Source organism: Sciurus vulgaris, assembly GCF_902686455.1.
Source record: "Sciurus vulgaris genome assembly, chromosome: 11".
NCBI classification, from domain to species: domain Eukaryota; kingdom Metazoa; phylum Chordata; class Mammalia; order Rodentia; family Sciuridae; genus Sciurus; species Sciurus vulgaris.
This window is the reverse complement of record NC_136472.1, coordinates 119,357,023-119,384,215: the sequence shown is the minus strand read 5'-3', so window position 1 is coordinate 119,384,215 and position 27,193 is coordinate 119,357,023. Positions and strand designations below refer to the sequence as shown.

Sequence of the window (27,193 nt, the reverse complement as noted above, 5' to 3'; positions counted from 1 at the left end):
TTCTAAAGTTTACCATTTACATATTAAAGGGTAAAAATTTAAAAACATAATTTATAGCCCCATGAAAAATGTTTCTCATCCATAAAGATCAAACCTCAGAACAAAAATAGAATGAAAAACCATACACAAGTTTTTTTTTTTTTCCTCAAGAATGGTAAGTGTAATTCACTGCAATCATTAATAGTGAACAATACCAGTGGACACATCACTACAGTAAGTGTAATGAACCAGAGGGGCACCCAATTGTGGCTTGGACTGGAGAGAAATGCATGAGAATTAAGCCGTTCTTTGTCTTTGAAATATGTTTGAAATTTGGATGGAAATGGTGGAGTCAGGAAGCCATTCAAGGTGGGGAAGCTGTGAAAATGAAGACAAGACCACAGGAAGGACACAGGGTGGTAGAGATAGTATATGGACTACTCCACCCAGCCTGGCAGTCACCTTTCCTGTGGATTTTAATAGATGTTAAAATATCTTTAGGTATACTTTACACATTTAATTTTTTCCGTTTTATAATTAGTACATTATAATTGTATGTAACAGTGAGATTCATTATTTCTTAGTCATACATGCATGCAATACAACAACATAACTTGGTCAATATGATTGCCTGGAATTTTTCCTTTCCTAACTTCCTCCCCTCCCCTCCCCCTGGTTCTCTTCTTTTACTCTACTGGTCTCCCTTCTATTTTCATAAGATCTACACCAACGTTTTTTTTTTTTTTTCCTTCTAATTTCCATCTGTAAGAGAAAATGTATGACCCTTGATTTTCTGAGTTTGACTTGTATTGCTTAACAGAATGTTCTCAAGTTTCATCCGTTTTCTGGCAAGTGACACAACTTAATTCTTCCTATAGCAGAGTAAAACTTTCATTGTGCATATATATCATATTTTCTTTATGCATCCATTGATAAACAACTAGGCTCATTCCATAATTTGACCATGGTAAACTGTCCTGCTATAAACATGGGTATGTGTGTATCATTATAGTATGCTGACTTTAACTCTTCTGAATAAATACTGAAGATTGGTATAGCTGGGTCATATGTGGTTCCATTCCCAGTCTTTGCTGGAAGCTCCATACTGATTTCCATAACAGTTGTACTAATTTATAATCCCACCAATAATGGAAAAATTGTTCCTTTTTCCCCATATCTTTTCATCATTTATTATTGTCTGTATTCTTTATGACTTTCCTTCTAACTGGAGTGAAATGATATCTCTAGTTTTAATTTGCATTTCCATGATCGTCAAGAACATTGAACATTTTTTTATATATTTGCATTCCATTCGTGTTTTTCCTTTTGAGAAATGTCTGTTTAGTTCACTTGTTATTTATTGATTGTGTTATTTGATAGTTTCAGTGTTTTTTTAAAATTTTTATATACTCTGGATAGTAATCTTCTCTGAGAATAGCTGACAAAGTTTCCTTTTATTCTGTACGTTTTCTCTTCATATTTGTAATTGTTTCCTTTCCTGTGCAGAAGCTTTTTAATTTAATGTCATCGCATTTATTAATTCTTGGCATTATTTCCTGAGCTTTACAGGTCTCACTGAGAAAGTCATTGCCTGTATCTACATGATGAAGTGTTGACCCTACATTTTCTTATAGGAGTTACAAATTTTCTGTTCTAATTCCTAAGTCTTTGATCCATTTCAAGTTGATTTTTAGCACCATTAGAGGTAGGGATCTAATTTCATTCTTCTACATATGGATAATCCGTTTTGCCAGCATCTTTTTTTAAAGAGGTTATATTTTCTCCAACATGGTTTTGGCATTTTTTTCAAGAATCAGTTGACTATGTCTCTATGGGATTGTCCGTGTTTCTTCTATTCAATTCCATTGGTGTTTATCTCTGTTTTTATGCCAATACCATGCAATTTTTTTTTTTACTATAGCTCTGCAGTGTAATTTGAAGTCAGGTATTGTGATGCCTCCACCATTTTTGTTTATTTCTGCTTAGAAATACTTTGTCTATTCTGGATCTTTTATTTCTTTTTTCCTTGATGAGGAGGGTAGTGCAGATTGAACTCAGGGGCACTCAACCACTGAGCCACATTCCCAGTCCTATTTTGTATTTTATTTAGAGACAGGGTCTCACTGAGTTGCTTAGTGCCTTGCCATTGCTGAGGCTGGCTTTGAACTGGTAATCCTCCTGTCTCAGTCTCCAGAGCCTCTGGGATAACAGGGATGCATCACTGCACCTGGCCTAGATCTTTTATTCTTTTAAATGAATTTCAGGACTAAAAAGTTTTTCTAGTTCTGTGAAAAACATCATTAGTATTTTCATGGGTATTGCATTGAATCTTTATGGAGATTTTTGTAATATGGCCATTTAAACAACGTTAAATCTGTCTGTTCATGAAAATGGGAGATCTTTCCATCTTCAAAGATCTTCTTTAATATTTTTCTTCAGTGTTTTATAATTTTCCTTATAGCGGTCTTTTTACCTATTTTAGATATTTCATTTTAGTGACAGTTATCACAATTATCCCTTTAGATATAATGCTAAATCCAAACAATAAACTCTAGAGAAAACAAAATTGAGTCATCTATGGCTCAATAGAAGTTGGAATACATAGAAGAAATCATTAGTCACTCTGATTAAGTTCTCCCTTCTTTCTCAATAAAAAATACATTGACTCTTAATTTGATGTGCTGCTCTTTCTCACCCTTCTTGCCACTATACTTGTCCATGTATTAGTCCTTATGAAAGAAATATAGGTTGATGTGAATCTATCACTGACAGGCAGTTTTCTTCAAATCAGGGGACATCCTCATCTCCTTCTTGTATACTTATTTCAGAAGATTTGCTTGTAGAGATAAAGGATGGATCTGGAGTCATTATTTGAAATGATAAATGGAAGCTATTTGTAGTACAGAAGAGCAGTAATTCAAAATAAGCTTACATGTTTGATGAACCACGGAACCACCCCTAAATCATCTACTGGCTAAAGGCAACATTGTGCGTGTGTGTGTATTTGTGTGATATTCATCTGATCGTAATTCAAACTAACAAAAAAGGTTAAGTATGAGTTACCTAAAATCTGGTCCTCTGACATCCTGAATACAGCTTATAATGTTAATTATAAGAGCAATTTTTTCAACTAATATGTTTGTATTAGAACAATTAAAGATAAACTGTATATGATAACTTTATCCAAGTTTATCACATTTTTAGTGAAAGAATATTCTATTTTTTCAACTATTAAAACATGATTACATATATTATATTCTAACTGTGTTTAAGTCCTTCATATTTGTATGCTTTTCTCCTTTGTAATAGTTGTTCTTCTTCCAGGATCTTTATTTAATTCCTATGGAATCTATTAGGTAACTATGCTAATATTTCAAAGAATGTTATCCAGTAAACTTTCTATAGTCAGTTCAGACATTTTCACTCTTCAAATATTTGTCCACAGTTTACATGTATACATAAAAAATTGGAAAGGTAAAATTTCAGTTACTTTTTCCAAATAAATAATATGAAAGAAATATTCTTGTTGTGCACCTAATGCCTAAAATAATAAAATAAAAATTACATACACATAAACCTTGTAAAAACATATCCAAGAAAGACAAGTGTAATACAAACATATGACATATGATACACAATAGCAAAAGTATATCTAATATAAATCACATACATGTACATCATGTATCAATAAACACACACTTAAGGATATTTTTCTAGGAAAATAAATGGGGTATGAAGAAAATAAATACCCATTGTTATGTGGAAAATGAAAAAAATTCTCTTAGTTTTCAAGAATGGGAATGCCCTTCTTTCATTGCACTTTTTGAATTCATAGGGTGACATAAAGATGACACTGTTCATGTCACATATTGGAAGATAAACTGAGGATGAAACAAGCTGTTTTTTTATGCCAGTTAAATGAGGCAGATGATTTTTAAAATGCAACTTAGCTAAGTTAAAATGCTCAAGCTGCATTGAAGAATAATAAATGTCTGGTGCTCTGCCTCTGGGCACAACATAACAGACAGAAGCAGGGAAGATCATGGTGCAGTTTGGAGATACCCATGCCTCCCTACTGCATCATTCTTTTAAGACTTAAGAATACAACCATGAACTGACACATACTAGTGGCTGTAATATAAAATATAAACCTCTGATCTCCTCCTTGTATGACAGACTCTTCTAGGAAGTGATGAGAAAAGTCATCTGGAGGCTGCTAACCATCAGGAGTAGATGGCCTGGAAGATAAGCAACCAGTGGATACCAGCAAGAGGGATGGAGATTTGCCAGTGTGAAATGCTTACCTCTCAGCAGAACTAAAGCTTTCTGCTTGCTGTTTTCAAGAGCACCTATAGGAGCTTTAATTATGTAAGAAGAGAATTTTTGTTGTTGTTGTTAGCAAGTTTTTTTCCCTGCCAACCCCCCCAAGAAAAAAAAGCGTTTTTTTTTTTTTTTTTTTTTTTTTTTTTTTTTTTGGTTTTTTTTCTAGAATAGATAGGAAGTTTGTGTTAGGATGGGAATCGTTCTTTAGTTAGAAAACAGTTTGGAAAGATTGACTTTTAATAGGAATAATTACTCATAAGACTGCAACAGTAAATTACTGACACTACTAAACCAGAAGTTCTATTCTATGGGTGGGAAAATGCATGCGCCTATTGGTACATAGCAAACTAAGTAAGGAATTGTCAGAAAATAGAGGTAGTAACAGTCCTGAAATTGTGCAGTGAGGAAAGTTGCATAAATATAGGTTAAAATATACCTAACAGTTTCAGTCCTGTTTATTATTGGCAACTCTTACACTCTATGTTATCTTATTCTTGGTAATTCCAGGAATACATGTCATGTAAATTAATAGCAGATATAACTATCCCTATCTCTGTTCTAAACTTTAAAATCATATGTTAGTATTACCCAGTACCTGAACTCCTATGCAACAGTTCTGATAACTCGCAAAATAAAATAACTAATAAATATCAAAAGCATCCACAAGAAACCTATAGCCAATACTATAATTAGTAGTGTACAAGTGAAGAAATTTGCTGCTAAGATAATGAACAAGACAAGATGTCCACTCCCTGAACTGTATTAACTCTCACGCTAGAATTTCTTATAAGGGGAATTAGGGCATAAAATAAAATTTAAAAACATTCAGGTTGAAAACAAGAAAGTAACACTATTAGAATTTGTAAGTATAGTCTTCAGTATGAAAACTCACATAGAATATTTCAAAAAACCTATTATAAGTGATAAAAATTTAAGCATGGTGATAGAACTAAATATTAACATAAAAGCCAAATTGCATTCCTACTAATTTTGTTGAGCAACAAAATATCCATTTGCAATAACATGAAAAATAAGAAAATATTCAGGAATGCATTTAAAAGAGACATGCACAGCATTGCACTTGAAATTATAATATATTGTTGAATAACATCATACATAAATAGAAAGACATTCCATATTCTTGAATCAAATGTCTCAAACTTGTGTAAATGGCAAAAATTCTCCAGCTTATCTACAAATTCAGTACAATTTCTATCAAATTCTAGTTGCTCCTTTTTTTTTGCCAGATTTTTACAGACTGATTACAAAATCCTACATAAATTCAAGAAAACAGGTAATCAAAGCAAATATGAAATAGAACAAGTTGGGGATCTCACATTTCCCCATTAGAAAAGTTACTATAAAGTTAGACAATGATTCAAGCAGTATTGTATTGTTGTGAGAACTAGCTCTCTCACACACATACATACACACAGAGAGATTAAAGGGAGAGAACTGATAATTCAGAAGTAAATTCACATCTAAGATGAATGAATTGTTCTAAGGTTTTGGTTTTTTTTTCCTTTTTAAGTAGTTCTTTTTAGATACACATAACAGTAGAATACATTTTGATATATTTATACAAACATGGAATGTATTTTTTTCTAACTGGGACCCCAGTCTTGTAGTCATACATAATGAGGATCTTCATTGTGGTGTATTCATATATGTCCATAGGAAAGTCCTGTCAGATTCATTCCATTGTCCAGAATAAGCCAAATATAGAGACAGAGAGTAGTTCAATGTCTGCCAGGGGCTGTGGGAAGGAGGTGGGGGATTGGATGCTAATGGGTACTGAGCTTTGTTTGGGGATTGATGAGAATATTCTACAAGTGGAGCATGTGGTTGTACAACTATGTGGGCACAATAAAAATCACTGAATTATACAGTTGAAAATGGTAACTTTTATAATATGCCAGTATCATTTCAATGAATTTGTTTCAAAAATTTTTACCACAACAAAACAGTAACAACACCATGCTGACCACAAAAAGCATCTGCTCACAACCTGCTCATCGATAGTCCTGCCCCACTTAGTTTCTGGGTTATGCCTCGTGTATGCCTCTGGATTATGCCAAATATGCCTGCTGTGTTTTCCCCCAAGCAGTGTAGCATTTGTCTCTCCTTCCAAAAGCAAATGAAAATATGCTATATTGATTAAGAAATTATGTCTTTCCCTATCATAGTCTATTTTTTTCTAATACTTGAAAAAGCCTAGCACTTTCCTGCTACTGACTAAAGTTGCAGACACATAATCAATTTAACATGTTCCTTTGTCTTTTATTCGAGAAAAAAATCAAGTATCAAATAATAAAAACAAATGTAGAGAAAAACTAACTCACATTATAATTGAGGAAATTGTCTCAAATACCTCTACCAAGTGAAATATGAGGAATTTGCTTCTTGACATCTTCTCTCTTCTGACTCATTAGTGACCACCTCCTGAAGAGGATAACCATCATCGATTCTGGGCCAGTTTTATACTAAAAGAGCTGAAGAATGTTGTGAGTAAGAAAATGTGAACACATGATAAAGCCAAACTATTGCTGACTTTGTAAACTCAGAATTGAGGGTTTCCTATTGATATTCTTATGGTTCTTTTTAGTTATACATGAAAGTAGAATCTATTTTGATACAATTATAGAAGCATGGAATATATCTTATTCTAATTAGGATCCCATTGTTGTGGATTCGAGTAGGTACTTTCATATATGAACGTAGAAAAGCTATGTTAGATAGATTCTACTGTCTTTTCTATTTCTAATCCCCTTTCTTCCCTTCATTCTCCTTGGTTTAATATACTGAAAATCTCTTCTTTCTCTCCCTTCCCGTTTATTGTGGTTTAGCTTCCACATACCTACAAAAATATTTGACCTTTATTTTTTGGGGAATGATTTATTTCACTTAGCATACGGTCTTCAGATCCATCCATTCACTGGCAAAGATCATAAAGTCATTATTCTTTATGTTTGAGTAATATTCCATTTTGTGTGTGTGTGTGTGTGTGTGTGTGTGTGTGTAATAATTTCTTTATCCCTTTGTCTATTGAAGGGAATCTAGATTGGTTCCATAGCTTAGCTCTTGTGAATTATGTTACAATAAACATTCATGTGACTGTGCACTGTAGGATGCTGATTTTAAGTCCTTAGGTTACAAGACGAGAAGTGGGATAAGTGGGTCAATTGCTGGTTCCATTCCAAGTTTTCTTAGGAATCTCCATACTGCTTTCCAGAGTGGTTGCACCAATTTGCAGTCCCACCAGCAATGTATGAGTGTACATTTTCCCCCACATCCTCGCCAACATTTATTGTTACTTGTATTTTTGATAATTGTCATTCTGACGGGAGTGAGATAGAGTCTCAGTGCAGTTTTAATTTTCATTTTTCTAATTGCTAGAGATGTTGAACTTTTTTTTCATATATTTGTTGAGTGTTCATATTTATTCTTCTGTTAAGTGCCTGTTCAGTTCCTTTGTTCATTGATTGATTGGGTTATTTGGTTTTTAGATGTTCAATATTTGAGTCTCTGTATATCCCAGAGATTATTACTATATCTGAGGTGAAAGTGATAAATATTTTCTCCCATTCTGTTGGATCTCTGTTCATGTTCTTGATTGTTTCCTTCACTGTGAAGAAGCTGTTTAGTTTGATAGTATCCCATTTATTGTGATTTATTTTTTGACCTTAGGAGTCGTATTGGGAAAGTCAGTTACTGAGCAGATATGATGGAGAGTTGGGCCTACTTTTTCTTCTAGTATGTGCATGGTCTCTGGTCTAATGCCAAGGTCCTTGATCCACCTTGAGTTTTGTGCAATGTGAGATAAAGGGCTTTAATTTCAATCTATTACATATGGATTGCCAGTTTTCCTAGCACCGTTTGTTGAAGAGACTATCATTTTTCCAATTTATGTTTATGGACACTTTGTCTAGTGTGAGATAACTGAATTTATGTGGGTTTGTCTCTGCATTTCCTATTCTATTCCACTGGTCTTCAATTCTATTTTTGTGCCAATATCATGCTGGTTATGTTGCTATATCTCTCTATTATAATTTAAGGTCAAGTATTGTGATGTCTTCTGCATTACTTTTCTCAGTAAGGATTTCTTTCACTATTCTGGGCCTCTTATTTTTCCAAATGAATTTTATGACTGCTTTTTCTATTTCTATAAAGAATATCATTGGGAATTGCATTAAATATGTATAGCAGTTTTGGCATTATGGCCATTTTGACAATATTAATTCTGTCTATCCAAGAACATGGGATATCTTTTCATCTTTTAAGGTATTTTTCAATTTCTTTCTTTAGTGTTTTGTAGTTTCATTGTATAGGTTTCCAACTCTTGTTAGATTGATTTTCAAGTATTGTTTTCAGGTTATTCTGAATGTTTTCCAGATTTCTTTTGTACTGATTTATCATTGGTGTATAGGAACACAGTTGATTTATAGGTATTAATTTTATATCCTGCTATTTTGCTGAATTCACTTATAAGTTCAAGAAGTTTCTTGATGGAGTTTTTTGGGTCTTCTAAATATAGAATCATGTCATTAGCAAATAGGGAATCTTTGAGCTCTTCTCTTTTTATTTGTTTCCCTTTAATTTCTTTCTTTTGACTAATTGCTCTGGCTAGGGTTTTGAGGACTATGTTGAATAGATGTGGTGAAAGAGGGCATCCCTATCTCATTCCAGTTTTCAGAGGAAGTACTAATTTTTCTCTGTTTAGAATGACGTTGACCTTGAGTTTAGCATATAAGGCTTTTACAATGTCAAGGTATGTTCCTACTATCTCTAGTTTTTCTAGTATTTTGCACATGAATGGATGGTGAATTTTGTCAAATTCTTTTTCTGCATCTATTGAAATAATCATGTGGTTCTTGCCTTTAAGTTTGTCAATAGGGTGGATTACATTTATTGATATATGAATGTTGAATCAACCTTGCATCACTGGGATGAACACCACTTGATCACTGTGCACTACCTTTTTGATATATTTTTGTATGCAATTTAGCCAGATTTTATTAAGAATTGTTGCATCTATATTCATCAGGGATATTGTTCTGAAGTTTTCTTTCCTTGATGTGTCCTTGTCTGGTTTTGATATTAGGGTGATACTAACTTCGAGGAAGTAAGTTTGGAAGGGTTCCTTCCTTTTCTCCATGGAACAATTAGAAAAGAATTTGTGTAAGTTCTTCTTTGAAGGTCTGATAGAACCTGACTGAGAATTCAACTGATTCTGTGCTTTTCTGTTGTTAGATTTTTGATGGTCTTCAATTCATTGCTTGAAATTGATCTGATTAAATTTTCTATGCCTTCCTAATTCAGTTTGGGTAGGTTATATGTCTGTAGAAATTTGTTGATGTCATATGATTTTCTTTTTATTGGAATATACATTTTCAAAATAGTTTCTGAATAGCATCTGAATTTCAATAATGTCCATGGTGATATTTCCTTTTTAATATAAATTTTAGTTGTTTGAGTTTTCTTTCTCTTTTTTGTTGTTGATTTGGCTGACAGTTTATTGATTTTATTTATTTTTCTCAAGGAATCAACTTTTTGTTTTGTTGATTTTATGGATCATTTCTTTTGTTTCAATTTCACTGATTTGTGCTCTGATTTTTAATTATTTCCTGTCTTCTGTTTTTAGTTTTGATTTGTCTACCTTTTCTAGAGCTTTGAGATGTAATTGTAGGTTATTCATTTGGTGATTTTCTATTTTTTTAAAGAATGTGCTCAGAGCAATGAACTTTCCTCTTAGAACTGCATTTAAAGAGTCCCAAGATTTTGACAAGTTGTGTTGTGTATTTTTTATTTCATCCCTGAATTCTTCTACTACCCATTGGTCATTCAGTAGCATATTATTTAGTCTCCAGGTGGTAGAGTAGCTTCTATTTTTATTTTATCATTGATTTCTAATTTTATTTCATTATGATCTGATAGGATTTGAAGTATCATCTCTATTTCTTTGTTTTTGTTATGAGTTTCTTTGTGGCCTAACATATGGTCTATTTTAGAGAAGGATCCATGTGCTCCTGAGAAGAAAGTGAATTCAGTCCTCAGATGAAATATTCTATATATGCCTGTTACATCTATATTGTTAATAGGATTCATTAGTTCTATAGTTTCTTTATTCACTTTTTATTTGGAGGATGTATCCGGTGATGAGAGAGGCATGTTAAAATCACCCAGTATTATTCTGCTGTGACCTATTTGATTTTTGAAGTTGAGAAAGGTTTATTTGAAATACATAGATTCTCCACCATTTGGGGTATAAATATTTACAATTGCTATTTTTGAAGTATAATTCTCTTAAGTAGTATGAAATGACCTTCTTGGTCCCTTCTGATTAACTGTGGCTTGAAGTACACTTTATCTGATATGAGGATAGAGCATTTACTTGTTTCTGAGATTCATGTGAATGGTATGTTTTTTCCCATCCTTTTACCTTCAGACTGTGGAAGTCTTTACCTATGAGGTGGGTTTCTTGGAGATAGCATATTGTTGGGTCTTGTTTTTTCATCTGCTCTGTGTCTTTTGGTTGATGATTTTAAGCCATTTACATTCAATGTTATTATTGAGATATAATTTTCATTCCCTGTCATTTTAATTTATTTGTTTTTTTAATTTGAATTAGTTTCTCCTTTGATTGACTGTTCTTCTAGTATAGTTTCTCCCTTTGCTGGTTTTCACTTTTATTTTTTATTTCTTATCCATGACATATCTTATTAAGCATATTTTATGGTGCAGGATTTCTAGTTCTGAATTCTTTTAACTTTTGTTTATCATGGAACGTTTTCATTTCATCATCAATTTGAAATTTAATTTTCTGGGTATAGTATTCTTGGTTGGCATCCTTCAGAGCTTCAGAGCTTCATAGACATATCTATGACCTCCTTCTAAGACCTTCTAAATTTGAGTGTCTGCATTAAGAATTCAACTGAGATCCATATTAAAATGGTATGAAGGTACAATGTCAAATACAAAGGGAACTACTATCAATGCAAAATGAAGATTTTATATATATATATAAATATAAATATATATATATATGATCAAAATGGATGTGAGAGATATTTTTAATAATTTATTCCAAAGTGGAGAAAATTCTTATTGAGTCTTCCTAGCTTGAATTTCATCAGGCTTTGGGACCTTCAGAAGATACCCATCACCGTCCAACCTTGGATTCTTCTTCAGGTGCTGGGGCACAGGAACTAATTTCACTGGTGGCTCTGAATTTCTCACACCTGTTTCCTCCTTGTTAGCATGCAGGCCTGAGGCTATGTGCTCATGGGGAGTTGAGCTGCATCTGCTTGTTGTTCCTACTGGGTGCAGGGTTCAGGGCTATTGTACTGCCTGCCAAAGGATGCTGTGTAGCTGCTCCCCTTCACAGGGCTTTCTTTAATGTGGAATAAAGCCTGGTGGCTGTCTGCAAGCATAGGATCTGTGATTTCAGGCTCTCTGTGGCCAGTTTGTGGAACAGAAGCCTCCCCTCCCTGGCAATGTAGATTGCCAGGCTGCTGTCCCTGTTAGTGGGAAGTAGAGTCCGTTGGCTCATCTGTATCTGAGCTCTAGTGAATATGTTGGTGAATTTCTGATACCCATGACCCTACCCAGAGTCTTTTGTTTTCTTTCTTTCTTTTTTTTTTTGAGTGTTGCTATCAAATTGCAGGGCCCATGGGTATTGGCTCTCTGTGGGCCATCTATGGTTCAGAAACCTCTGAACAGGCGTGTGTAGCTCACCAGCATTTTACTGTCACCACAGTGGGTCTAGGATGTGAGTTTGCCCCTCTGCCTGAGCTCCTGTGGAGACTCTCTGGTCAGCTGTTCTTCTGCTGCTTTCTTTCTGGGCTGTAGAGGGGTCAAGAGATGCTGCCCAGATCCACCCTGCCATGTTCAGTGGAGAAACTGAGAATGTAGCTATTTTCTCTTGCTTCTTCAAATTCCAGGACTCTTTCCTTTGCTCCAGAAAGGTGGCCAGGGAAGGTGCAGAGGCAGCAAAATCCTGGGAGGCCAGGTTTCTGCAATTCTATAACATCACATCCTTATGTAAATCCCACTGAGCAAGGTCCAGGCATGACCATCCCTCTAGAGAGAAATCGGTGACCACATGCCTGAAAGTCAGTAGTTCCATATCCTGCTGTTCAAGGTGCTCAGCATTCTCCTTTTGGATTTCAAGTACTGTGTAGCAGAGAACCTGTGCCTCCTGAGCACAGGAGAGAGAGCCTAGAAATGAATAAAATAAGTTCATTGCCATTCTATCTCAAAATGTATACATTACATAATAATGATAACATTAAATGTAATTTTGCTTCCAAATGAATAATTTGTTGTGAAAATAATTTCTGTATCATATATGTTGTCATTATTCTGCAAATTTTTCTCTCATTTATAGATGGAAAAAATTCCTTATTTTTCTCCATTAGTTAGGAACTTCTCCTGAGACATCAGCAATATCCAAAACTGTTAATATTATGTCTAAATCAAACTGTTCTATTCAGCTCCCAAGTTACCACATCCCTAGAATTCCTGGTTTATGAATATGTATATTATCAGAATGTATATATTGGAGATAAAAGAAATTAAATCTTTCAAATGTATAGACAATGGTGTCATTTCCTGCCTTTCTATTTTCCCTAGTAGTGAAGCCAGAATTAAAGACAGGCAGTTGGTATAGAAGGGTAAGTTGGTATAGAATGGGGTAAAATGGAGAAAATGGTACACATTTGAGTTGGAAAGTTGGAAACCACCCCTGGGAGACTGGAATGTTCAAGTCTCCAGAGCCCTTGGATACCACCCCTCCCAAAATGGTTGGTAATGAAGCACCTCCTGAGCAGACAGAGGCTACTAATCAATGCTCCCTGGGCTGCTGCTCCCTTCCTGCCTAGCACTCCACCTTGGCCCTTCCAGCCCACCTGCTCACCCCCTGGTCATTCCACTGACATCTCCCAGTCACTATACAGGATGGGGGAAATGAACAGATGAGGGAGCAGAATGCAGGAGAAAGAGGAAAACTTGAGATGTATAAAAGGAATAGGAATTCCTCATTCCATGCATTCCGCCTTTGGATCCCCTTATTTCACTTGGGAAAAGTATGTTTTACTATCCTTAAATAAATTTTCTTACTTTCTACTTCTATGCTTGCCTGAGAGTCCTTCTCTGTTTTTATAGTTCAACATCTGAAGAAGTAGAACACATCAAGGTAACTGATAACTGCAGTATCAGTAGGATAATGACTTAAGAAAATTCCTTTAGTGCATATCTCAAAATTTTACCAAACTTTTAATTTTTCTATGTCTTGTCATAAAATTCACTGAGCTCTAACAATATCTCTTACCCCCTCCTTTTAAATTCATAATCAACCAAGAACAATGGATTGTACAGATGTTACCATGTTCAATGCATGAGAATCAATGTGGAAAAGGAAATAGGTGGATATTCCCCAGAGTAGATACCTGTGGGGTGAGACTCCCATGGGACGTCATTATCACTGCTTACTCCTAATCACACTCTTATTATCTCTATGCAGTATACAAAAACGTCATCATCCATGCAAGTCACCATCACATCAGCCAACCTTTGCAGAGGGCCAAGTGTCTTTCGACATCAGCTGCATCAGAGATCATGATTACTGACGCAAAGAATTCTTTGGTCTATCAACTCCTCATACCATCAAAGTCATTTTTCCTCCAGAGTAACTAAGAAAAAATAAACATTACTGAACTCTCTGGGAAGAAGAAAGGGTAAGTCTGAGCCCCAGACCTTGACTTTCAAACTTTTAGAATCTCTCCTGAAGTCTCTCTCTCAGACTTAATAGAAATGCAAATGGTTGTTTTCTTTCTTTCTCCCTGTCCTCATTGTAAGAATCAAGCCTCCTGATTGATGATAGGTTTCCTATCATCTCCCAGGTTCCTGTAGTATGAAATCATGGCAAATGCTCCTTTGTTTACTCATTTCAACCTAAACAGTGTGAGAGTTTGGCTCATTCATTTGGATTCTGTATGAACATATCTCTAAGCTCTTGCAATGATATTATTAATCACATCCTTACTGAGACTTGCTAAGTCCAGGGCACTGCACCTGCACTGTAATAAACTTACAATTGAGTGTAGAAGAAAGCAAGATCCCAAATTAGTACATCCTACATTGAAACAAAATATCATGCCCATGGGCACACAAAATTTGTTTATTAAATGTGATGTCACTATTAAAGATGGTAAGTAAAGGACCTTATCCATTACATGGGATTTCATAGGACAAAACGGCAGAGAAAAAGTGAATCCAAAGGAATTATCAGTTAAAACTGAAGACCTACCAAAGGTTCTTTCAGGTAATATTCATATCATGTGTGTTTGGACATAGAAGGGAAACTATCATGTTGTTAATCTACCTTAGCTTTCACTGAACCCCATTCTGATCTAGAACTATAATAACTGTGTCCTGTAGCTCCTGCTCAATCAAGGTATTTACCACAGCGTCCAATGGGCCTCCTTGTTCCCTTCTAGTTTTTAACATTCTGATGATAAAGGTTTTTATGTCATTCATCTCTGCACACAAATACCCACAGCAAAGTTTTTCCTTAGAACTATTAAATTTGTTTTAATATCAGTGCATAATCACAGTCTAGCAATATCTTCTTGAAATATTCTCACCAAATACATGTTCATTACTATTATCTATAAATTCATAATGATTTCTTTGTGGCATCATCCAAGTTTTTGATAGAATGTTTTTCTTAAAGACAAGGTTAAATACTGTTCTCTGGAGAAATAAATCAAGATTTCTGACTTGCAGTTAGTCTTTAGAGGCTTCAGAGTTCACATGACTATGAGGCATTGTCCTCTGTTTTCACCTTTACCACATAACAGTGCCCTGTCCCTGAGACCACTGCAAGAGATTTAGCAAATACTGAGTACTGAATCAGGATATCCCAGGGGTATTCCTTTTTTACTCTTTTCATATAGCTAAGGTGTAAGAGTTTCCTTCATGTATGTTACTTGAAATCGACTTTTCCAATTCTTGGGTTTGTCTTTTCACTTTCTATGTGGAGTTCTTTAAAGCAAAAAAAATAAACAAGAAGAAAAATAAATTAATATTCATGTCCATTTATTTTCTATGCTAGCCTCCAGACTTGTCATCTTATCTAAGAAACAATCATCAAATCCAAGGTCACAAAGACTTAGTCTTGTGATGTTTTTTCATAATCGTTAAAATGTCTTACATTTAATTCTATGATCCAATTTGATGATGTGAGAAAGAGGTCCAAATTAATTCTTTTACATGTAACTATCAAATTGTGCCTGAATCTTTTTTTAAAAACCTTATTATTTCTCTATTTTATCTCCAAGTTAAAAGTTACATACATCACAGATATAATTTTTTTTCTGAATTTTCAATTATTTCCATTGATCTGGATGTATGTAAAACAATAATATAGCACTGTCTTGCTTACTGTAACTTTGTTATAAGTTTGATAATGGGTAAATGTGAGACTTCAAACTTTATTTTTTTTATGAACACCTAAGTTGACTGATAATTTAGCTATTGTGAATTGCACTGCTATAAACACATGTATGCACATATCACTGTAGTGTGCTGACTTTAACTCTTCTGGACAAATATCCAGAAGTGATATAGCTGGTCATTTGGTGGTTCCACTGCTATTCCTTTGAGGAACCTCCATTTCGATCACAATAATGTTTGTACTAATTAACAGTCCCATCCTTGCAGCATTTAAAAGTTTTTGTTATTAATGATTGGCATTTTAACTGGAGTGAGGTGAGATCTCAGTGTAATTTTGAATTGGATTTCCATGATTCTCAAAGATGTTAATTTTTTACATATATTTGTTGTCCATTTATATACCTTTTTTTGTTGAGAAATGGAAATTCAACTTTTTTTTCTATTTCAATTTTGCTTTAATTACCTAGATTCTCCTGCATTTTCATAGAAATTTTATGGTCATCCTGTAAAGATCTGAAAATAACAGAGCTAGGGTTTTGATAGGAAATGAATTGATTTTTATAGAAAAATTTGGGAAATTTCACTTTGTGCAAGGTTTTCTTCTTCATTTCATGTTGAAGGTTTGTCTTTCCATATACTTGTCTTTAATTCCATTTACAATACTTGTTATTTTAAATGCAATGTCTTGCATTGATCTTTTTAATCTATACCTAACTTTTTATTCTTTTCCATGGTATTGTAAATGGCTTTTTATTGTTTATTGCAACTTTGTAGGAATACATTGATTTATTATATTGAGCTTCTTGTCTGCTACCTTGTTCAAATTTTAATTACTGCTAATATATCTTTTTGCAGATTTCTTACAAACTTTGGTGGCATTTGCATATTGACAACTATATCATTTACTAGTAGAAGTAGTAGTGTTGCTTCTTTCTTTCCAATGTAGATATCTTTTAATTGCATTTTCTTGCCTGATTGCACTAGCAACAGCACCTAGTACGATGTGGAATAACAGTGAAGCAAGTGGACATCATGCCTAATTTAATTATGTTTAAGGTAAATTTTTTTCAGTCATTTGGCATTTAGAGCAGTATTGATTGAGGGAATTGATGTAGATTATTTTTTTTTTTTACCTTATTAGTTAAAAGAACAGTTCTTTGGGGGATAAGGGACTGAGTACAATTAAAGTACAGAAGAAAACTAGGGATAGTTCTACTTGATAATTATTGACAATTCACATATAACTGGGATCCCAAAGTCTTTCATGACATGTATGAAGTACTGGGAGGAAATGCGACATGGCTGAAAGATGCAAATTTTGTTTCACACTTTCTTGTGCAATGGATTAATAATATGCATTTCAAAGAATTTCTCTGTTTAGAATTCCCAGAAGAAAATGGGAGAAAGAAACCACTCCAGAGTGACTGAGTTCATCCTGGCTGGATTAACAGACAAACCAGAGCTCCAGCTGCCCCTCTTCCTCCTCTTCTTAGGAATCTATGTGCTCACAGTCCTGGGGAACCTGGGCATGATCACACTGATTGGGCTCAGCTCTCACCTGCACACACCCATGTACTACCTGCTCAGCAGTCTCTCCTTCATTGATTTTTGCCATTCTACTGTGATCACCCCCAAGATGCTGGTGAACTTTGTGACAGAGAAAAACACCATCTCCTATGCTGAATGCATGACTCAGCTCTTCTTCTTTGCAGCTTTTGCAATTGCAGAATGTCACATGCTGGCTGCAATGGCCTATGACCGCTATGTTGCCATCTGTAGCCCCTTGCTTTACAATGTAACCATGTCTACTCAAGTCTGCTCCTGGATGGTAGTTGGGGTGTATAGCATGGGCTTGATTTGTGCCACAGCTCACATAGTCTGTATGGTTAGACTGCTTTTCTGTGAGGCTATAATAAACCATTATACCTGTGATCTTTATCCCTTACTGGAGCTCTCCTGCTCCAGTACATTTATCAATGAGGTAGTAGGTCTGTGCATCAGTGCCTTTAATATCCTTGTTCCAACCCTGACCATCCTTAGCTCCTACATCTTCATCATTGCCAGCATTCTGCGCATTCGCTCCTCTGAGGGCAGAGCCAAAGCCTTCAGCACCTGCAGCTCCCACATCTCAGCGGTTGCTCTCTTCTTTGGATCTCTAGCATTTATGTACCTGCAGCCAACATCAGTCAGCTCCATGGACCAAGGGAAAGTGTCCTCTGTGTTTTATACAACTGTCGTGCCCATGCTGAACCCTCTGATCTACAGCCTGAGGAATAAGGATGTCAAAATTGCCCTAAGTAAACTCCTTGGAAAAAGAAATTTTCTGTAGAAAAATAGTATTTTTCTTTAAAACAATGTACAGTTCCTAGGGGTTTTATATATATATATATATACCAGAGTTTCTTTATCCATTCATCTGTTGAAGGGCAACTAGGTTGATTTGTGAATTGAGCTGCTATAAACATTGATGTGGCTGCATTACTCTAGTATGCTAATTTTAAGTACTTTGGGTATAAACCAAGGAGTGGGATAACTGGGTCAAAAGGTGGGTCCATTCCAAGTTTTCTGAGGATTCTCCACACTAATTACAGAGTGACTACACCAATTTGCAACTCCACCAGCAATGTAAAATTGTGCCTTTTTCCCCACGTCCACACCAACATCTATTATTGTTTGTGTTCTTGATAACAGCCATTCTAATTGAAGTAAGATGAAATCTTAGAGTTGTTTTAATTTGCATTTCTCTAATTTTTTGAGATGTTCAAAGCTTTTTTATATATTTATTAATTGCCTGTATGTGTTCTTCTTTCAACTGTGTGTTCAGTCCCTTGGCCCATTTATTGATTGGGTTCTTTGTATTTTTGGTGTAAGGTTTTGTAAGTTCTTTAGAAATTTTGAAGATAAGTGCTCTATCTGAAGTGCATGTGGAAAACATTTTCTCCCACTCCATAGGCTCTCTTTTCACATTATTGATTGTATGCTTTGCTGAGAAAAAGTTTTTTAGTTTGAGTCTATCCCATTTATTGATTCTTACTTCGATTTCTTGTGCTTAAGGAATCTGGTTAAGGAAGTCTGATTTTAAGCCAACATGATGAAGATTTGGGCCTACTTTTTCTTTTATTTGGTGAAGGATCTCTGGTCTAATTCCTATGTCCTTGATCCATTTTGAGCTGAGTTTTGTGCAGGGTGAGAAATAGAGGTTTAACTTCATTTTACTGCATACGAATTTCCAGTTTTCCCAGCACCATTTGTTGAACAGGCTATCTTTTTTCCATTGTATGTTTTTGGCGCCTTTGTCTAGTATGAGGTGACTATTTATGTGGTTTTGTCTCTGTGTCTTCTATTCTGTACCATTGGTCTGCCTATTTTAGTGCCAATACCATGCCATTTTTGTTACTATTGCTCTGTAGTATAATTTAAGGTCTGGTATTGTGATACCTCCTGCTTCACTTTTTCTTCTCAGAATCGTTTTGGCTATTCGAGGTCTCTTATTCTTCCAGATGAAGTTCATGATTGCTTTCTCTATTTCTATGAGGAATGTCATTGGGATTTTAATTGGAATTGCATTGAATCTGTACCACACCTTTTGTAGGATGGCCATTTCGACAATATTAATTCTACCTATCCAAGAACATTGGAGATCTTTCTATCTTTCAAGGTTTTCTTCAATTTCTTTCTTCAATGTTCTGTAGTTTTCTTTATAGACGTCTTTCACCTCTTTTGTTAGATTGATTCCCAAGTATTTTATGTTTTTTTGAGGCTATTGTGAATGGAGTGGTTTTCCTAATTTCTCTTTCAGTGGATTCATCACTTAGGAATAGAAATTCATTAGATTTACGAGTGTTTATTTTATATCCTGCTACTTTACTGAATCCATTAATTAGTTTTAGAAGTTTTCTAGTGGAGTTTTTTGGATTGTCTAAATATAGAATCATGTCACCAGCAAATAGTGACAGCTTGAGTTCTTCTTTTCCTATTCATACCCATTTATTTTTTTTAGTCTGTCTAATTGCTCTGGCAAGGTTTCAAGGATGATGTTGAATAGAAGTGGTGAAAGAAGGTATCCCTGTCTTGTTCCAGTTTTTAGAGGGAATGCTTTCAGTTTTTGTTCATTCAGAATGCTGTTGGCCATGGGCTTAGAATAGATGGCCTTTACAATGTTGAGGTATGTGCCTCCTATCCCTATTTTTTCTAGTGTTTTTTTTTTTTTTTTTTTTTTTTTTTTTTGCGGTGCTGGGGATTGAACCCAGGGCCTTGTGCTTGCAAGGCAAGCACTATCCCCAGCCCTTTTCTAGTGTTTTGAGCATGAAAGGGTACTGTATTTTATCAAACGCTTCCTTAACCTTTATTGTAATAATCATATGATGCTTAACTTTATGTCTTTTGATGTGATGAATTACATTTATTGATTTCTGGATGTTGAGCCAACTTTGCATCCTTGGGATGAAACCCAGTTGGTCATGGTGTACTGTCTTTTTAATATGTTTTTGTTGTGATTTACTAAAATTTTGTTAAGAATTTTTGCATCTATGTTCATTAGGGATATTGGTCTGAACTTTACTTTCCTCAATGTGTCTTTGTTTGGTTTTGGTATCAGGGTGATATTAGCTACCAAAAGTGCTATACAAATTCAATGCAATTCAAATTAAAATCCCAGTGACATTCCTCATAGAAATAGAGAAAGCAATCGTGAAATTCATTTGGAAGAATAAGAAACCCATAATAGCTAAAGCAATAAGCAGGAAGAACAAAGCAGGTGGTATCACAATACCAGAACTTCAACTATACTACTGTGGTTTTCATATTTTCTGCATGTCTACCCATCTACTGGATGGATCTGATACTGTAGAGTTTCTGCTTTATGAGTTAATAGAGTCCCTCCATGTTACTAGTACCTCACAATTTTGAACAGGAGAGCATAACAATAGCAGCAATGTGTACAAAATAATATATATCAGTAAACTAGGTCCTTATTTCCTATTTTGAAATATAGTGTTAATTGGTAGAATTTGTACAGATAGTAGCATCAAAAATTTCCATCAGTAAAAACAGTGCATAATCATATATTATGTCTGGCTTAAAGTTAAATAATAGTGTTTTCTATGTCTTCTTCTGTATTAATTGTTGCTGTGACAATGATTGTAGGGGTAGATGTTATATATCTCAATTGGTATTAAGAATTGTTAAGGATAGAGTTGAGTATGTGTAAAGAAGAAGAGATAGGAGTGTAGAAATGTGTTTGCAATTTCTAAGGGTGAATAGGGCAGATGCAGTGCTAACATAGGATACATTGTGAATTTGAAGGGGAATGAAAAAAGAATATAAAGGAAAAGAGGGAGAATGGAATTTTAAGGTCTGAAATGGAGAAAAGAGAGAGGGAGACATGAGAGATAGAGTAGCGATCAAAATGACACAAAACAAAATAAAATAAGTTAATTAGAAGCTCTCAACCTCAAAATACAGAAAATGGGAAAAGAATGCCCTCAAAACAACAACAACAACAACAGCAAAAGGAAAGAAAGGCTAGTAATGAGGAGAGAGAAACAAATATGAAAGAGTCCTTGGGATCAGTTATTACACATTCAAATAAAACAAAGCATCCAATGTGGAAACCCAAAATCAAAAGCAAAAGAGAACTGCTACCACAACAAGCAACAACAACAACAAAAGAAAAATTCTAGTGGAATGTTAAGAAATTAAGGAGTCATATTCACTATGGTTGATAAAAGAGTCAGTGAGTGTGTGTGTTCACTGTCCATGCCTATCTGGTTTTCTTTCCATTTCTTCTTGAGGTGGATTGGCTCTGGATGGATGATTAGTCTTGATGATGTTAATGGAGGAAGTTAAGAACAGATTTCTGCACTCTTATTTACTTAGGGGCTCACGATGCGGATCTGTTTCTGAATAGTTCATTTACATTTTGTAGATCAATGGAGTGATTTCCTTTCCCCAGTTCCTCATAACGCTACCTCAGATACTCACCAAAATGATGTCATTCTAACCTAGAGTTTTGAGACATAAGAGGTGTCATAAAAATAGGTGGAAATTCCCTCAGAATTTACTGTCACCAGGAATGAGCTCTTGGGATGTAAGAGCAATTACAATTTGCTTTTTTAATCTTTTGTAGGCAACTCTCACTAGTTCCCCTGTGTATGATAGTCTTTCTGGGTTGAAGAAGTAGCAATGATTAGGTTAAAGCCTAGAAATTAAAGCCTCTTAATATGGTTTTAGGAGGTCTTTACAACAACTTCCTATCTGAACACAGTTTATTAAATATTTAAAATCATGATTTCAATGCTTTTCTGCTTGTCCAAGACTTGGAGAAATAGCTAATCAATTGTAATTATTAGTAAATGTTGCTCTTTAAAGATCTTTGTTTTGAAGGCACTTTATGAAATAAAGTGAAGGTGTTGAAGATGAAAGTTGTTGACCTAAGCAGTTCAGGAAATGAGTAGAAATAACATGATTACAGAGAAAATGAATTGTATAATTTTATGCTGTAGTTGATAAATTTGTAAAGCTTTTTATAGTTTTGATTTGAGGGGTCCTCCAAAAGCTCATATGTAGATAATGAAGGAATATTCAAAGGTGAAATTATTAGATTATAAATGCTATAATCTAATCTGTGGATTGATCCACCTAATGGATTACTACTTTGAAATGATTACTGTACAGGATAGTGACTATAGGCAGGTAGGGTGTGACTGGAGGAAGAAAGTCACTGGGGGCATGACCTCCGAGTTTATATTTTGTCCCTGGCGAGCAAAACTCTCTCTCTCTGTTTACTGGGTGTCATGACTGATCAGCTGTTCTCTGCCATGCCTGTCTGCCTTGATGTCCTGCATTCCTTTGGCCTAAATTTACTCTCTCTGATGATGAAGGACTAGACATCTAAAACCATGAACCAAAATAAACTTTTCCTCCACTCAGTTGTTCTTTTCTGGTATTTTGGTCACACTGATACAAATTTGACTAACACGCAGGATTTTCCCATAAAGGTACTGGTTGACAATTATGAAAACACTATAACTATATGCTAGGAATGAACAAATAGATAAATGTTTATGGATAATGGCAAGTAGGTCTCATGAAGCTGAAGGTTACAAATGAACAGTGAGCGATTTCTAGAGTGAACCAAATAGTGCTGTATGAGAGTAGGAAACATTAGTATGAACTGATGTTAAGTTCAGTGCAGACTCAAATACATACATAAGGGTAGTATGTTCATGAACACAGGCTGGAATGCACTCACATATCTCCTAATTCTGTCAGCTGTGGGAAACAGAAGCAATGATACTCCAGTAGCAATGAGCACATTCAGCTTCCATGCTGTGCTGCATTTTTAATACTGTTCTTCAAGTAAATGTTGTTCAATAAAGGTCACTGGAAATCCTTGGAGAAATGGCTAATAATTACCTATCCCTTAAGTGTGAGTTGCACATATGATCTTTGATATGATGTGATAAAAATGGCACTTTTCTTCTGGATTCTTTCTCAAAAGAAAAGCAACTTCAATATAATCATTAGTAAACACACTATCCAGATCTAACTTGAGTGACATTCTACCTGACCAATATCCTCAAAAACTGTCAATATCATCACTAATAAGTCTGAGATATTGACAGTCTAGCAGAACCTAAGAAGACATGAAAACTAATAAAATTAAGTGTGCCTTCAGATAATAATGATGAGTCAATAGTGGCTTCTCAGTTTTGACAAGTTCACCATTATAATGTTGATAATAGGGTAAACAGAGTGCAAGGCATGGGAAAAATTTCTGAAATAACCCTACAACCTTTGTATACACTTAAAAATATTCTGAAATAAAAAGATAATGTCAATGTATGACTGCTGATTTAACAACAAAGGAAAGAAAGAAAGAGAGGAAGGGAGGGAGAAGGGAGGAAGAAAAGAGGAATGGAAAGAAGGAAAAAGGGAGGTGGAGAAAAGAAAACATTCTTAAAAATTCTGTGCATAATTTTTTGTCTTCACGTTTCACATGTTTATATCTTTCTATAATCAGTCCTCCTTTTGTTTCAGACTATAATCTCTTTTTTAAATGAACTGTTTTTCAGTTCTTTCACCTCTTGATTTTATGTTTTTGCATCTGAACCATGTTTAAAAATCACTAGTACTTCAAGTGCATCAAACCTGATAGGAATTCAGCAACTGAATCATATCAGCTCAGGTGATGAGACTGAAAGTACTTCATGGCTCACAGGATGGCATCAAAACCTTTTCTGCAGACATTCCTTTATTGGTATCATCTTGCTAATTATTACTGAAATACTTGTTTCCTTTATATATAAATATATAGATAATTCTATTTTATAAAGCATAGATAAAAATAATTCTAACAGATGTTAGGAATCAGGTCCCTGAAGAGTACTGGATTCATTCATTGAAATAAACATTGTAAGATGAATATAGAGATCCTCTGGTATAAAATTAATTTATTCCTTTATTCTATTTTGCTTTATTCTTCTCCACTTACAAAAGTCATATAATCATTCAGTAAAATACTTTGTAGAAAACAACAAAAGTGGGACTTGGGTTGAAGAGATATGGCACTTTGGAAATCATGGCACATGTCTTTATGGAGGTCAGTGTTACGGTTTAGATGTGAGGTATCCCCCAAAAGCTCACGTGTGAGACAATGCAAGAAGGTTCAGAGAAGAAATGGGTGGGTTGTAAGAGTTTTAAACCCAATCAGAAAGATTTAATCTACTGATAGAGATTAATTGAGTGGTAATGGAAGTGGTAGGGTTTGGCTAGATGAGGTGGAAATTGGGGCAAGGCTTTGGGTATATATTTATATCTACTGTGTGGACTCGCTTTTTGCTTTCTGATTATCATCTGCATTGCTTCTCTCTGTCACACTCTTCCTCCATGATATTCAGCCTCACTTGGAGCCCTGAGGAATGGTGTTAGACTTCTATGTACTGAGACCTCTGAAACTGTGAACCCTTAAATAACAGAAATTGGTACCAAGAAGTGGGGTCATTGCTGTGGCTTACATGACCATGTGGTTCCAAAGTTTTCTGAGCTTTTTAGAATTGGTGGGAGAAATTTTGAGATTTTTAGCAGTGGAAACAGGAAATGCTTTAGGTTGTTGTAAGCAGAACTTAATGACTGATTCTGGTGGGAGCTCAGAAGACCAGAATGCCAATAGGACCATGGACAGTAAAGACAGGACTCAAGAAGGTTTAGAGGAAAAGGAGGACACTATTGGAATTTGGACTAGAGATCATTCATGTTATGTTCTGACTGAGAAGTTGTCTGCATTTTGCCAGTGTCCTGACACTTTCTGTGAGGTCGATTTTAAAAGCAATGGACTTGTTAATCTGGTGGGAGAAATTTCTATGCAGCATAGCATTCAGGTGGTGTCATGGATATTGCTGGCGACTTTTAGCCAAACTTATTGTGATACTCAGAAGCAAAAAACAAAGCAGAAATATTTGGAAAACTAGAACTTGAAAAGCAGGAGTAAAACTGGGGCTAAGGAAGTTTCTATTGTTAAAGATATTACTGCCACTAAAGAGATGCTAAAGACTTTGCCTAGAGACAATAAGAAAGATGGCTTGAGGGCATCTCAGGAGCTGGCAAGACCATACCCATCTCAGGTTCAAGGGAGTAAGGTGAAAATTCTCTGGAGAAGAGACCAGCGGGGAAACCTTCTTGCACAAGGAGGCCTAGAAAGTTTTTCAACATGCTCAGTTTCCCAGACACTCAGGGGATGCTGTAGCTAGGGTCTTCAGAGACTTGGCTACTCCTTGAGATGTCAACAGACTTTGGCATCAGGTGATTCTGGTTTTGAAGGAATGCAGGATGCTGGAGCTAGGGGTTCACAGAGGCTTCCACCAAGATTTCCAAGGAAGGTCTAGGAAACCAGGCAAAGTGCAACTGGAGTGGAGTCCCTGTGGGCACTCCTTGAGAAGTCAAATTGTGAAGATATGAGGAGGAAACTGAAGTTGCAGTGGAGACCCCAAAGATTAAGAAATGTCAGATGTCTTAGGAAATCTGCAGGAATTGAGCAGAGAGAAGCCAACAGAAAGGCCACTTGGGCCACACCCACAAGGGGCAGAGCTACACAAGCCCTTTGGAGAGAACATCACAATGCCATGTGCCCCAGATGCAAGAAATGGAGCTACAGTACACATTTGCATAGCTGAATTTCAGGGTTTTTTCAGTCATATTGCTTCTTTCTATGCCCCTAATTTTGTGAATGGAAATATTTACTATGTACCATTTTATATTAGATATTGCAAATTACTTTTAGTTTTACAAGAGCTCATAATGCAAGATTGTCGAGTCTCAGAGAAGACTTTGAACTTGAACTATGAGCAATCTTGGAATTGATGAGACTCTAGGGATTCTTGGAAATGGGCAAAATTTATTTTGCATTGTGAGATGGTTGTGAGCTTTGGGGGCTCAGAAAAGAAAGAGTGAATGATACAAATCAGTATGCAAATGAGTCAGAATGTGAATGATAGTCCATGTGAGCATTCATTATGTACTCTAGAAATCAGAGAAGGCTATGTAGGCATGTTAATAACAACTGCAAAGCAGAATGAATTGAGTTGGACGGAGGCATACTTTTAAATGCCTAAATCTGTGCGGGGATATGCTTACATTCAAATTCAAATATATTTAGTTTTGAGATACAATGACCAACTTCCTTTCAATGATATGTAACTCTCAGTGAAGAAGAGGCAAGCAAAAATAGCTTCTCAAATGACTTCAGGCAAGCTATGGCCTCTGTTGCTACGTAAAAAAAAAAAAAAAAAAAAAAAACATAAAGACTTGAACCTTATTGTCTTCAAGATTTTTCTATTTTTTTTTAAGCTTTCAGTAAAATTAGAATCAGCCGAATAAGGGATTGAATTATTTGTTAAGGGCAGTAACACACTGGTCTAGTGGCTAACAGAATAAAAATTCACTTTTTTGGAAGTTTGAAAGGGCTGCAGTTGGTGATTTAGTTTCATCTCTGCCTAGAAATAGTAGGCTGACTGGCGGTTGGCCTCCTGTTTTGTGCTTCTAAGACTTTTCCTCACATATTTTATATGGCACTTTCTATCAACCCACCTCCAAGGTCGTAGCCACATCTATTCTGTTTTATTATTTCCTTGGGATCAAAATGCTCTAGTCCATGAGACCCCCAACTCGCTTTCAAGACCTGTTGCAAGAAGCAAACTGCAGTGCTATGTCCTGGACTCTCAGGTGGCCAGGAACTGTGAGATTGATTATTATGCTGTGTTGTCTTTCTTGGATTCTTAGAGGATGCTGAGTGAGATTATCATTAATGAAAAATAATTCTGAGTCTTTATTAATAAGTACCATATGTTTTAGTTCTCTCAGGGTATATTTGAAATCAGGAAAAGAGTATTTACTTATAAGTTAGTCTTAGCATCTATCTTTATGCAGTTATGATATCTTT

The 27,193-nt window shown here is 35.2% G+C and overlaps 1 protein-coding gene across 1 annotated transcript; it reads left to right on the top strand.

The window, feature by feature from the left end:
- Nucleotides 1-17,149: 17,149 nt before the first annotated feature.
- LOC306640378 (olfactory receptor 8G50-like) lies at nucleotides 17,150-18,085 on the top strand (the record flags this gene model as incomplete). The annotated part of the gene is made up of 1 exon (XM_079104592.1): nucleotides 17,150-18,085. Exon 1 carries the CDS (start codon nucleotides 17,153-17,155, stop codon nucleotides 18,083-18,085), a length of 933 nt encoding a protein of 310 aa, XP_078960718.1. The 5' UTR covers nucleotides 17,150-17,152.
- Between the last annotated feature and the right edge of the window lie 9,108 nt (nucleotides 18,086-27,193).